General features: G+C 43.6%; 1 protein-coding gene across 2 annotated transcripts in view; it reads right to left on the bottom strand.

The window, feature by feature from the left end:
- The window catches only part of KCNJ10 (potassium inwardly rectifying channel subfamily J member 10), a 122,673-nt gene extending 112,208 nt beyond the window's left edge, over positions 1-10,465 (bottom strand). The window contains exon 1 of one of the 2 annotated variants that reach the window (XM_069726144.1): positions 10,358-10,465. In XM_069726144.1, the coding sequence (XP_069582245.1) occupies positions 10,358-10,429 (72 nt within the window). In that variant the 5' untranslated portion in view covers positions 10,430-10,465. The remainder of the gene's footprint in view (positions 1-10,357) is intronic. The other variant, XM_069726153.1, reaches the window with a different exon arrangement.
- Positions 10,466-12,470: the final 2,005 nt, after the last annotated feature.

The raw sequence follows: 12,470 nt of genomic DNA, 5'->3' as shown, positions 1-12,470 counted from the left end.
GGAGGTATGGTTTGACTGCTCCCCTACTTGTATATGTCTGATGAAAAGGTGTGTGTAAATGGGTGTGGCTTAAAAAATGGGTATGGTTTTCCTACACTCAAACACAGAACCTGTTGTTAAAAATTTGAATCCTACCCCTGCCTAAGGGGCTGCACTTGGCTTTTTCTGGAAGCCCCCAAAGAGGATGAGTGGAGCTGCGGTCAGACATCCCACCTGCAGCTCCATTATAAAATTGGAATAAAATAGTGATAAAAGTGTCCTGTCAGGTTTAAAACTTCCCCATTCTCCTGATCATTGTAGTTTCCACCAATCAATAAGTTATCACCTTCCTAACCTGTGGATCGGTGATAGCTTGTTTTCGTCAAAGAACCATTAATGTAAACTACCGTCATTGTACATCCTAGTTATGGGGGCGCACAGAATAAGTGCAGGAGCCACCAGTGTTTTACAGTCGACACTCCATTATACCAAGGTTAACGGCTAACAACTATATTTGCATATATAGCTCTGGCAAAAACTAAGAGACCACCACATCAATACCCTGTCATGGGCAGCCCAATCTCCAAACCTGAACCCCATTGAAAACTTCTGAAATATAATCAAGAGGATGATGGATAGTCACAAGCCATCAAACAAAGAAGAACTGCTTAAATTTTTGTGCCAGAATCAGTGTGAAAGACTGGTGGAAAGGATGCCAAGACGCATGAAAGCTGTGATTAAAAATCATGGTTATTTCACAAAATATTGATTTCTGAACTCTTCCTGAGTTAAAACATTAGTATTGTTATTTCTAAATGATTATGAACTAGTTTTCTTTGCATTATTTTAGGTCTGAAAGCACTGTTTTCTTAATTTTGACATTTTTTCTTTGTTTGATAAAAAAAATACAAAATTTATCACTTGGAAATTCAGAGACATGTTGTCAGAAGTTTATAGAATAAATGAACAATTTACATTTTGTGCAAAAATAAACCTATAAAGAGAAAAATCAGACAAATTGAACATTTTGCAGTGGTCTCTTAATTTTTGCCAAAGCTGTAGCTGTAGGGTTGGCCCCTAGGGTCCATTCACCCTGTGGGCCCCAGACCCCCCAGTCTGACCATGGAGGAGGTGGCTCCTTTGCTTTTGTAATAGTGAGATCACAGACATCCATGCAAGAGCCATGTAACACACGTGCCGCAAGTCTAGAATAGTGGCCCAAAAAAGGTGACAAAGCCCCAACTTCAATATCATCATAAGAAGTGTTGACTCAAGTTTGTTAAAAGGTAAGAAAAGAGGACGGTAGAAGATCAGAGATGAGTGATTTAGAGCAATGAGATGAAAGTCAACAGCCCAGGCTCTGATGGGTGCAAATGAGTCTGGAAGTAACAAGGGGTTGTTTCACAGCCAAAGGTGTTGGATACTTGACCAGGATCGGAGGTGGTCTCAATGCTGAGCTATATGTGAGCATCCTACAAGATGAGTTACTCAAGTACTATGTGCATGAAAAGGACGACATAGTATTCAAACAGGACACCAACTTGAAACATACATCGAGATTGGCGGAGAAATGGGTCAATGACAATGAAGTAGAGGTGTTGGATTGTCCCAACAGTCCCCAGACATCAACCCAATCTAACACTTGTGGGGAGAGGTGAAGAATAAGCTCTATACAGACCCAAGTGAGGTGACCAGTATGTACCAAGATAGGGAACGAGTAGAAGAGACCTGACATCAACATAAGGTTAATACATGCTTGAATTTGGCCAAGACTGCCTCGAGGATTCAGGCCCTGGTGAAAGCCATAGGTGAATTTACAAAATACTAACAAAATTATAAAAATTACAATTTAGATCTTTAGGAGCAAAATAGTAACAATGTAGTGACATGACAAAAATCTGGATAATTAATCATATGCTAAATAGCGGCAAGTCACATTTAAGTATGAGATATCCAAGATGATTGTCTATAAAATGATGGTAGTCTCACATTCAAAGCTGTAGTGCAGAGGTGGGGAATCTTTCTTTCTGCCAAGGGCCATTTGGATCTTTATGCCATTCTTCGGGGGCCATACAAACTCTGCCCACAAAGTACATCCTGACTCTGGCACTGGTGTCAGGATGTAATCTTTCATTGCAGGCCCTTCAGTGTTCAGTAGTGAACACTGTATGTGTGTGCTAACAGAGCAAGAAGAAATTAATGAGCTGGTGGCAATCAAAATACAGCTCCTTGCCCAAGAATGCGGTCCCTAAGAATCTGCCCCGGGGCCTGATAAAAGGTCATCGAATGCCGTAAATGGCCCTGGGGCCTGAGGTTCCCCACCCCTGCTGTAGTGGATGGTGAGATATGGAGCCTGAAAGTCAGAAGGTCAAAAGATAAAAACATACTTACCCTTTTACCCGCCTGTGTGTCTGCGTGTGTGCATATATACAGTACAGACCAAAAGTTTGGACACACCTTCTCGTTTAACCCCTTCCCGACCTTTGACGCATACGCTGCGTCATGAAAGTCGGTGCCATTCCGACCCATGACGCAGCATATGCGTCATGGAAAGATCGCGTCCCTGCAGATCGGGTGAAAGGGTTAACTCCCATTTCACCCGATCTGCAGGGACAGGGGGAGTGGTAGTTTAGCCCAGGGGGGGTGGCTTCACCCCCCCGTGGCTACGATCGCTCTGATTGGCTGTTGAAAGTGAAACTGCCAATCAGAGCGATTTGTAATATTTCACCTAAAAAAATGGTGAAATATTACAATCCAGCCATGGCCGATGCTGCAATATCATCGGCCATGGCTGGACACACTAATGTGCACCCACTCCACTCCTCCGATCGCCCCCCCAGCCCCCCGATCTGCGGCCTGCTCCCCTCGGTCCTGTGCTCCGCTCCCCCGTCCTCCTGCCCGCTCCCCCCGTGCTCCAATCACACCCCCCGTGCTCCAATCAAACCCCCCCGCACTCCGATCCCCCCCCGCACAGCGATCCCCCCCGCACAGCGATCCCCCCCCGCACAGCGATCCACCCGCCCGCACAGCGATCCCCCACTCCGTGCTCCAATCCACCCCCCCGTGTTCCGGTCCACCCCCCCGTGCTCCGACGCCCCCCCCGTGCCCTGATCTCCCCCCCCCTTATACTTACCTGGCCTCCCGGGGACCGTCCGTCTTCTTTCCTGGGCGCCGCCATCTTCCAAAATGGCTTTTGAATTTTGATCACTGAGATAGGTTATATCTCAGTGATCAAAATAAAAAAAAAAGTAAATGACCCCCCCCCCCTTTGTCACCCCCATAGGTAGGGACAATAAAAAAAATATATTTTTTTTTCCCACTAAGGTTGGGGTAAGAACTAGGGTTAGGGTTAGGGTTAGGGGTAGGGTTAGGGTTAGGGGTAGGGGTAGGGTTAGGGGTAGGGTTAGGGTTAGGGGTAGGGTTAGGGGTAGGGTTAGGGTTTCGGTATGTGCACACGTATTCTGTTCCTCTGCGGATTTTTCCGCTGCGGATTTGATAAATCCGCAGTGCTAAACCGCTACGGATTTATGGCTGATTTACCATGTTTTTTCTGCGCATTTCAATGCGGTTTTACAACAGCGATTTTCTATTTGAGCAGTTGTAAAACCGCTGCGGAATCCGCAGAAAGAAATGACATGCTGCGGAATGTAAACCGCTGTGTTTCCGTGCAGTTTTTCCGCAGCATGTGTACAGCGATTTTTGTTTCCCGTAGGTTTACATTGATCTGTAAACTCATGGGAAACTGCTGCGGATGCGCAGCGTTTTCCGCAGTGTGCACATACCTTTAGAATTAGGCCATGTGCACACGGTGCAGATTGGCCGCTGCGGATCCGCAGCAGTATTCCATCAGGTTTACAGTACCATGTAAACATATGGAAAGCCAAATCCGCTGTGCCCATGGTGCGGAAAATACCGCGTGGGAACGCTGCGTTGTATTTTCCGCAGCATGTCAATTCTTTGTGCGGATTCCGCAGCGTTTTACACCTGTTCCTCAATAGGAATCCGCAGGTGAAATCCGGACAAAAAACACTGGAAATCCGCGGTAAATCCGCAGGTAAAACGCAGTGCCTTTTACCCGCGGATTTTTCAAAAATGGTGCTGAAAAATCTCATACGAATCCGCAACGTTGGCACATAGCCTTAGGGCTAGGGTTGGGTTGGAATTAGGGTTGTGGTTAGGGTTAGGGGTGTGTTGGGGTTACGGGTGTGTTGGGGTTAGGGTTGTGATTAGGGTTACGGCTACAGTTGGGATAAGGGTTAGGGGTGTGTTGGAGTTAGAATTGAGGGGTTTCCACTGTTTAGGCACATCAGGGGGTCTCCAAACGCAACATGGCGCCACCATTAATTCCAGCCAATCTTGTATTCAAAAAGTCAAATGGTGCTCCCTCACTTCCGAGCCCCGACGTGCACCCAAACAGTGGTTTACCCCCACATATGGGGTACCAGCATACTCAGGACAAACTGCGCAACAATTACTGGGGTCCAATTTCTCCTGCTACCCTTGTGAAAATAAAGAAATGCTTGCTAAAACATCATTTTTGAGGAAAGAAAAATGATTTTTTATTTTCACGGCTCTGCGTTGTAAACGTCTGTGAAGCACTTGGGGGTTCAAAGTGCTCACCACATATCTAGATAAGTTCCTTGGGGGGTCTAGTTTCTAAAATGGGGTCACTTGTGGGGGGTTTCTACTGTTTAGGCACACCAGGGGCTCTGCAAACGCAATGTGACGCCCGCAGACCATTCCATCAAAGTCTGCATTTCAAAAGTCACTACTTCCCTTCTGAGCCCCGACGTGTGCCCAAACAGTGGTTTACCCCCACACATGGGGTATCAGCGTACTCAGGAGAAACTGGACAACAACTTTTGGGGTCCAATTTCTCCTGTAACCTTTGGTAAAATAAAAAATTCTGGGCTAAATAATTATTTTTGAGGAAAGAAAACGTATTTATTATTTTCACGGCTCTGCATTATAAACTTCTATGAAGCACTTGGGGGTTCAAAGTGCTCACCACACATCTAGATAAGTTCCTTTCGGGGTCTAGTTTCCAAAATGGGGTCACTTGTGGGGGGTTTCTACTGTTTAGGCACATCAGGGGCTCTGCAAACGCAACGTGACGCCCGCAGAGCATTCCATCAAAGTCTGCATTTCAAAACGTTACTACTTCAATTCCGAGCCCCGGCATGTGCCCAAACAGTAGTTTACCCCCACATATGGGGTATCACCGTACTCAGGAGAAACTGGACAACAAATATTGGGGTCAAATTTCTCCTGTTACCCTTGGGAAAATTAAAAAATTCTGGGCTAAATTATTATTTTTGAGGAAAGAAAACGTATTTATTATTTTCACGGCTCTGCATTATAAACTTCTATGAAGCACTTGGGGGTTCAAAGTGCTCACCACACATCTAGATAAGTTCCTTTCGGGGTCTAGTTTCCAAAATGGTGTCACTTGTGGGGGGTTTCTACTGTTAAGCCACATCAGGGGCTCTGCAAACGCAACGTGACGCCCACAGAGCATTCCATCAAAGTCTGCATTTCAAAATGTCACTACTTCACTTCCGAGCCCCGGCATGTGCCCAAACAGTGGTTTACCCCCACATATGGGGTATCAGCGTACTCAGGAGAAACTGGACAACAACTTTTGGGGTCAAATTTCTCCTGTTACCCTTTGTAAAATAAAAAATTGCAGGCTAAAAGATCATTTTTGAGAAAATAATTTTTTTTTTTTTTTTTTCATGGCTCTGCGTTATAAACTTCTGTGAAGCACTTGGGGGTTCAAAGTCCTCACCACACATCTAGATTAGTTCCTTTGGGGGTCTAGTTTCCAATATGGGGTCATTTCTGGGGGATCTCCAATGTTTAGGCACACAGGGGCTCTCCAAACGTGACATGGTGTCCGCTAATGATTGGAGCTAATTTTCCATTTAAAAAGCCAAATGGCGTGCCATCCCTTCCGAGCCCTGCCGTGCGCCCAAACAGTGGTTTACCCCCACATATGGGGTATCAGCGTACTCAGGACAAACTGGACAACAATATTTGGGGTCCAATTTCTCCTATTATCCTTGGCAAAATAGGAAATTCCAGGCTAAAAAATCATTTTTGAGGAAAGAAAAATTATTTTTTATTTTCATGGCTCTGCGTTATAAACTTCTGTGAAGCACCTGGGGGATTAAAGTGCTCAATATGCATCTAGATAAGTTCCTTGGGGGGTCTAGTTTCCAAAATGGGGTCACTTGTGGGGGAGCTCCAATGCATAGGCACACAGGGGCTCTCCAAACGCGACATGGTGTCCGCTAACAATTGGAGCTAATTTTCCATTCAAAAAGTCAAATGGCGCTCCTTCCCTTCCGAGCCTTACCATGTGCCCAAACAGTATGAGGTATCGGCGTACTCGGGAGAAATTGCCCAAAAAATTTTATGATCCATTTTATCCTACTGCCCATGTGAAAATGAAAAAATTGAGGCGAAAAGAATTTTTTTGTGAAAAAAAAGTACTTTTTCATTTTTACAGATCAATTTGTGAAGCACCTGAGGGTTTAAAGTGCTCACTAGGCATCTAAATAAGTTCCTTGGGGGGTCTAGTTTCCAAAATGGGGTCACTTGTGGGGGAGCGCCAATGTTTAGGCACACAGGAGCTCTCCAAACGCGACATGGTGTCCGCTAACGATGGAAATAATTTTTCATTCAAAAAGTCAAATGGCGCTCCTTCCCTTCCGAGCCTTACCATGTGCCCAAACAGTGGTTTACCCCCACATATGAGGTATCGGCGTACTCAGGAGAAACTGCCCAACACATTTTAGGATCCATTTTATCCTGTTGCCCATGTGAAAATGAAAAAATTGAGGCTAAAAGAATTTTTTTGTGAAAAAAAAGTACTTTTTCATTTTTACGGATCAATTTGTGAAGCACCTGGGGGTTCAAAGTGCTCACTATGCATCTAGATAAGTTCCTTGGGGCGTCTAGTTTCCAAAATGGGGTCACTTGTGGGGGAGCTCCAATTTTTAGGCACACGGGGGCTCTCCAAACGTGACATGGTGTCCGCTAAAGAGTGGAGCCAATTTTTGATTCAAAAAGTCAAATGGCGCTCCTTCCCTTCCAAGCCCTGCCGTGCGCCCAAACAGTGGTTTACCCCCACATATGAGGTATCAGCGTACTCAGGACAAATTGCACAACAACTTTCGTGGTTCAGTTTCTCCTTTTACCATTGGGAAAATAAAAAAATTGTTGCTAAAAGATAATTTTTGTGACTAAAAAGTTAAATGTTCATTTTTTCCTTCCATGTTGCTTCTGCTGCTGTGAAGCACCTGAAGGGTTAATAAACTTCTTGAATGTGGTTTTGAGTACCTTGAGGGGTGCAGTTTTTAGAATGGTGTCACTTTTGGGTATTTTCAGCCATATAGACCCCTCAAACTGACTTCAAATGTGAGGTGGTCCCTAAAAAAAATGGTTTTGTAAATTTCGTTGTAAAAATGACAAATCGCTGGTCAAATTTTAACCCTTATAACTTCCTAACAAAAAAAAATTTTGTTTCCAAAATTGTGCTGATGTAAAGTAAACATGTGGGAAATGTTATTTATTAACTATTTTGTGTCACATATCTCTCTGGTTTAACAGAATAAAAATTCAAAATGTGAAAATTGCGAAATTTTCAAAATTTTCGCCAAATTTCCGTTTTTATCACAAATAAACGCAGAATTTATTGACCTAAATTTACCACTAACATGAAGCCCAATATGTCACGAAAAAACAATCTCAGAACCGCTAGGATCCGTTGAAGAGTTCCTGAGTTATTACCTCATAAAGGGACACTGGTCAGAATTGCAAAAAACGGCAAGGTCTTTAAGGTCAAAATAGGCTGGGTCATGAAGGGGTTAAAGATTTTTCTGTATTTTCATGACTATGAAAATTGTACATTCACACTGAAGGCAACAAAATTATGAATTAGTACATGTGGAGTTATATACTTAACAAAAAAGTGTGAAACAACTGAAATTATGTCTTATATTCTAGGTTCTTCAAAGTAGCCACCTTTTGCTTTGATGACTGCTTTGCACACTCTTGGCATTCTCTTGATGAGCTTCAAGAGGTAGTCACCGGGAATGGTTTTCAAACCACAGGTGTGCCCTGTCAGGTTTAATAAGTGGGATTTCTTAAATTAAAGTCTTGAATAGACTGTTCGAATTTGTATTATGGCAAGAAAAAATCAGCTAAGTAAATAAAAACGAGTGGCCATCCTTACTTTAAGAAATGAAGGTCAGTCGGTCCGAAAAATTGGGAAAACTTTGAAAGTGTCCCCAAGTGCAGTGGCAAAGACCATCAAGCGCTACGAAGAAACTGGCTCACATGAGGACCTCCCCAGGAAAGGAAGACCAAGAGTCACCTCTGCTTCTGAGGATAAGTTTATCCGAGTCACCAGCCTCAGAAATCGCAGGTTAACAGCAGCTCAGATTAGAGACTAGGTCAATGCAACACAGAGGTCTAGCAGCAGACACATCTCTACAACAACTGTTAAGAGGAGACTTTGTGCAGCAGGCCTTCATGGTAAAATAGCTGCTAGTAAACCACTGCTAAGGACAGGCAACAAGCAGAAGAGGCTTGTTTGGGCTAAAGAACACAAGGAATGGACATTAGACCAGTGGAAATCTGTGCTTTCGTCTGATGAGTCCAAATTTGAGATCTTTGGTTCCAACCACCGTGTCTTTGTGCGATGCAGAAAAGGTGAACGGATGGACTCTACATGCCTGGCTCCCACCGTGAAGCATGGAGGAGGAGTGATGGTGTGGGGGTGCTTTGCTGGTGACACTGTTGGGGATTTATTCAAAATTGAAGGCATACTGAACCAGCATGGCTACCACAGCATCTTGCAGCGGCATGCTATTCCATCCGGTTTGCGTTTAGTTGGATCATCATTTATTTTTCAACAGGACAATACCTCCAGGCTGTGTATGGGCTATTTGACCAAGCAGGAGAGTGATGGGGTGCTATGCCAGATGACCTGGCCTCCACAGTCACCAGACCTGAACCCAATCAAGATGGTTTGGGGTGAGCTGGACCGCAGCGTGAAGGCAAAAGGGCCAACAAGTGCTAAGCATCTCTGGGAACTCCTTCAAGATTGTTGGAAGACAATTCCCGGTGACTACCTCTTGAAGTTCATCAAGAGAATGCCAAGAGTATGCAAATCAGTCATCAAAGCAAAAGGTGGCTACTTTAAAGAACCGAGAATATAAGACATAATTTCAGTTGTTTCACACTTTTTAGTTAAGTACATAATTCCACATGTGTTAATTCACAGTTTTTGATGCCCTCAGTGTGAATGTACAATTTTCATAGTCATGAAAATACAGAAAAATCTTTAAATGAGAAGGTGTGTGCAAACTTTTGGTCTGTTTTTATATATATATATATATATATATATATATATATATATATACAGTTAGGTCCATATATATTTGGACAGAGACAACATTTTTCTAATTTTGGTTATAGACATTACCACAATGAATTTTAAACAAAACAATTCAGATGCAGTTGAAATTCAGACTTTTAGCTTTCATTTAAGGGTATCCACATTAAAATTGGATGAAGGGTTTAGGAGTTTCAGCTCCTTAACATGTGCCACCCTGTTTTTAAAGGGACCAAAAATAATTGGACAGATTCAATAATTTTAAATAAAATGTTCATTTTTTGTACTTGGTTGAAAACCCTTTGTTCAAATATACCCTTTGTCCAAATGTCTCTGTCCAAATATATATGGACCTAACTGTATATATACAGTATATATATATATATATTATACTACAGAGATATTACACACATATATATTGTGTGCACACATATACATTATATAGAGATATATGTACGCATACAATAGACATATACATTTGATCACATACATACATTACACATTCTGTGCATATAAGTGTAATGTGTGTACATATGTGCAATCTAAGTGTAAAGTGTGTGTATATTTATGTAATCTAAGTGAAATGTATGTGTATATATATATATATATATATACAAGTGTAATGTATGTGTGCATATATATATATATATATATATATATATGCGCAATCTAAGTGTAATGTATGTTTGTATATATGTGTAATCTAAGTGTAGTGTGTGTGTATGTATTTGTGTAATCTAAGTGTAATGTATGTGTATATATATTTGTGTAATCTAAGTGTAGTGTATGTATGTATTTGTGTAATCTAAGTGTAATGTGTGTGTGTATATATATATATATATATATATAATATACATATACAATGTGTGTATAATGTGCGTGTGTTCAGTATATATCGTCATATACTAATAAGCGTCTCAGGTACTGATCAGGGGGCACGAATCGCCCTTATCTCTAGGGGTGGGGGGGACTCACCGTGTCAGGTCCAGTAGATGGCAGATGCAGAGTCCCAGGCTCCAGAGACTGACACAGCCTGGCTGAGATCATCTGTAGAACATCGGGCAGAGGAGCCAGGAGCTGTGATTGGTGGGGAAGACGGAGGGGTAGAAACTTTCTGCAAGGCACTAATGAGGTGGAAATGAATAGAGACCCCGCATCACATTACTGGGGGTGGGGGAAGAACACAAGAAGAGCAAACTCCACAGAATACTAACTGAGACCTCACAGAAAAAGAACTCCTGATGAGACCCGAGCTCTGTGCGGTCCCTGAAAGTGATCTGAGATGGCCCGTCACTATTCTGCACACACCTATCACTATCGTGCACCACTTATCACTATTCTGTGTCCACTTGTCACTATCCTGCCCTATTTGTCACTATCCTGTGCCCTGTTGCTATCCTATTCCCACCTATCACTATCCTGTACCCACCTGTCACTATCTTGTGCCCAACTGTTGATATCCTGTGCCCAACTGTGACTAGACTGTGCACACCTGTCACTAGGCTGTTCCCTGTCACTAGGCTATTCCTTGCCGCTATCCTGTGCCCACCTATCACTGTCCTGTGCCCTGTCACTATTCTGTGCCCACTTGCCACTATCCTGTGCCCACCTGTCACTAGACTGTGCCCACCTGTCACTAGGCTGTTCCCTGTCACTAGGCTATTCCTTGCCGCTATCCTGTGCCCACCTATCACTGTCCTGTGCCCTGTCACTATTCTGTGCCCACTTGCCACTATCCTGTACCCACCTGTCACTATCCTGTGCCCACCTGTCACTATCTTGTATGTCACTGTCCTGTGCCCACCTCTCACTATCCTCTCCTCACCTGTCACTATCCTGTGCCAACCTGTCACTATCCTGTGCCAACCGGTCACTATGCTGTGCCCTGTCACTATCCTGTGCCCACCCGCTGATATTCTTTGCGTGCCTGCTCCTATCCTGAGTCCACCTGTTAGTATTGTGCCCACCAGTCAGTGGTCTGTGAGGTCACTGTCGCTATCTTGCAATGTTCAGTACCACCTATATGCTGATGACTCATCTTGGGTTCTTAATTCTATCCTCCTCCCTCTCCACAATGACCCCAATGACTGGAGGTGAGCCCTCACCCCCATCTCTCATGCCGATGCTTGAAGCCCACACCACCTCCCGATGCCTCCAACTTAAAAAGCATTTGTAATATTAGTGTGTGCTCTCATCATCCTCTCCGGCGCGCAAACATCCCCTGCAAGTGAACGCCCTTCCTGCGCACCCCTCCTGCGCGCAAATGCCCATTCTGCAGGCTACTGCCCCTCCTACCATCCTTAAAGGAGTTATCTGTACTGAGAAGAAAAGGTTACTCTCTCTGTGATGCAATGTGCACGCTGCCAAGATTGCGCTGCATGTCCCGAGCACATGGGTGATAGCGGGATGACATACCTGCAATCTGTACAATTGTGCCCACTTAATGCTTTCAGCTTCTAAGTTTTCAGGCTTGGACTGGCCCATAGGGTAACAGGGGAATTCCTCGGTGGGGCCCTGTGCAGATCTGGGCCCGCAACCCTACTATATGGGCAGTACTCGGTATAATTCAATTGAGTCACTCTGTACAGAAAAAGGGATCCAAGAAGTATCATTTCTCCTTGCGGAGAGTGACATGTTAAGCATGTCGAGTTGAGGAGACTTAAAGCCGCAATGCTCCTCTGGGAAATAACTTAACATGTCATTCTTCGCAAGGAGAAACAATACTTCTTGGATCTCTTTTTCTCTTTTTCTTGGATCCCGGTCAGACGCCTCTCACTCAGCCAAGCCAGATCTCCACTTTGCACTGACAAGGGGCAGTACCCCGAAACACAGTGTCTGCAAATTGAGATTCTGGTTTGGCTTTTATCCTAAGTTATGTGACAAGGCTCGTTAAATGGTCGACATTGACTGTTAGGATTGCTACTTCCAATAGGTGGCACTAGAGTTCTAGTCCTCTTCCTCTCTGAAGAAACAATTTGTACAGAAAAAAACAGCATCTCATCATTAATTAACCATTTAACTACCCAGTTTATTATTTTATAAAGATATAGGTAAATTTGTGAACAAGAGAAGTGTAATATTTGTAGAC

The sequence above is a fragment of the Ranitomeya imitator genome, chromosome 1, assembly GCF_032444005.1.
Source record: "Ranitomeya imitator isolate aRanImi1 chromosome 1, aRanImi1.pri, whole genome shotgun sequence".
Lineage (NCBI taxonomy): Eukaryota > Metazoa > Chordata > Amphibia > Anura > Dendrobatidae > Ranitomeya > Ranitomeya imitator.
Note: the sequence above shows the minus strand (reverse complement) of the source record. Positions and strands in the feature narration are given on the sequence as shown.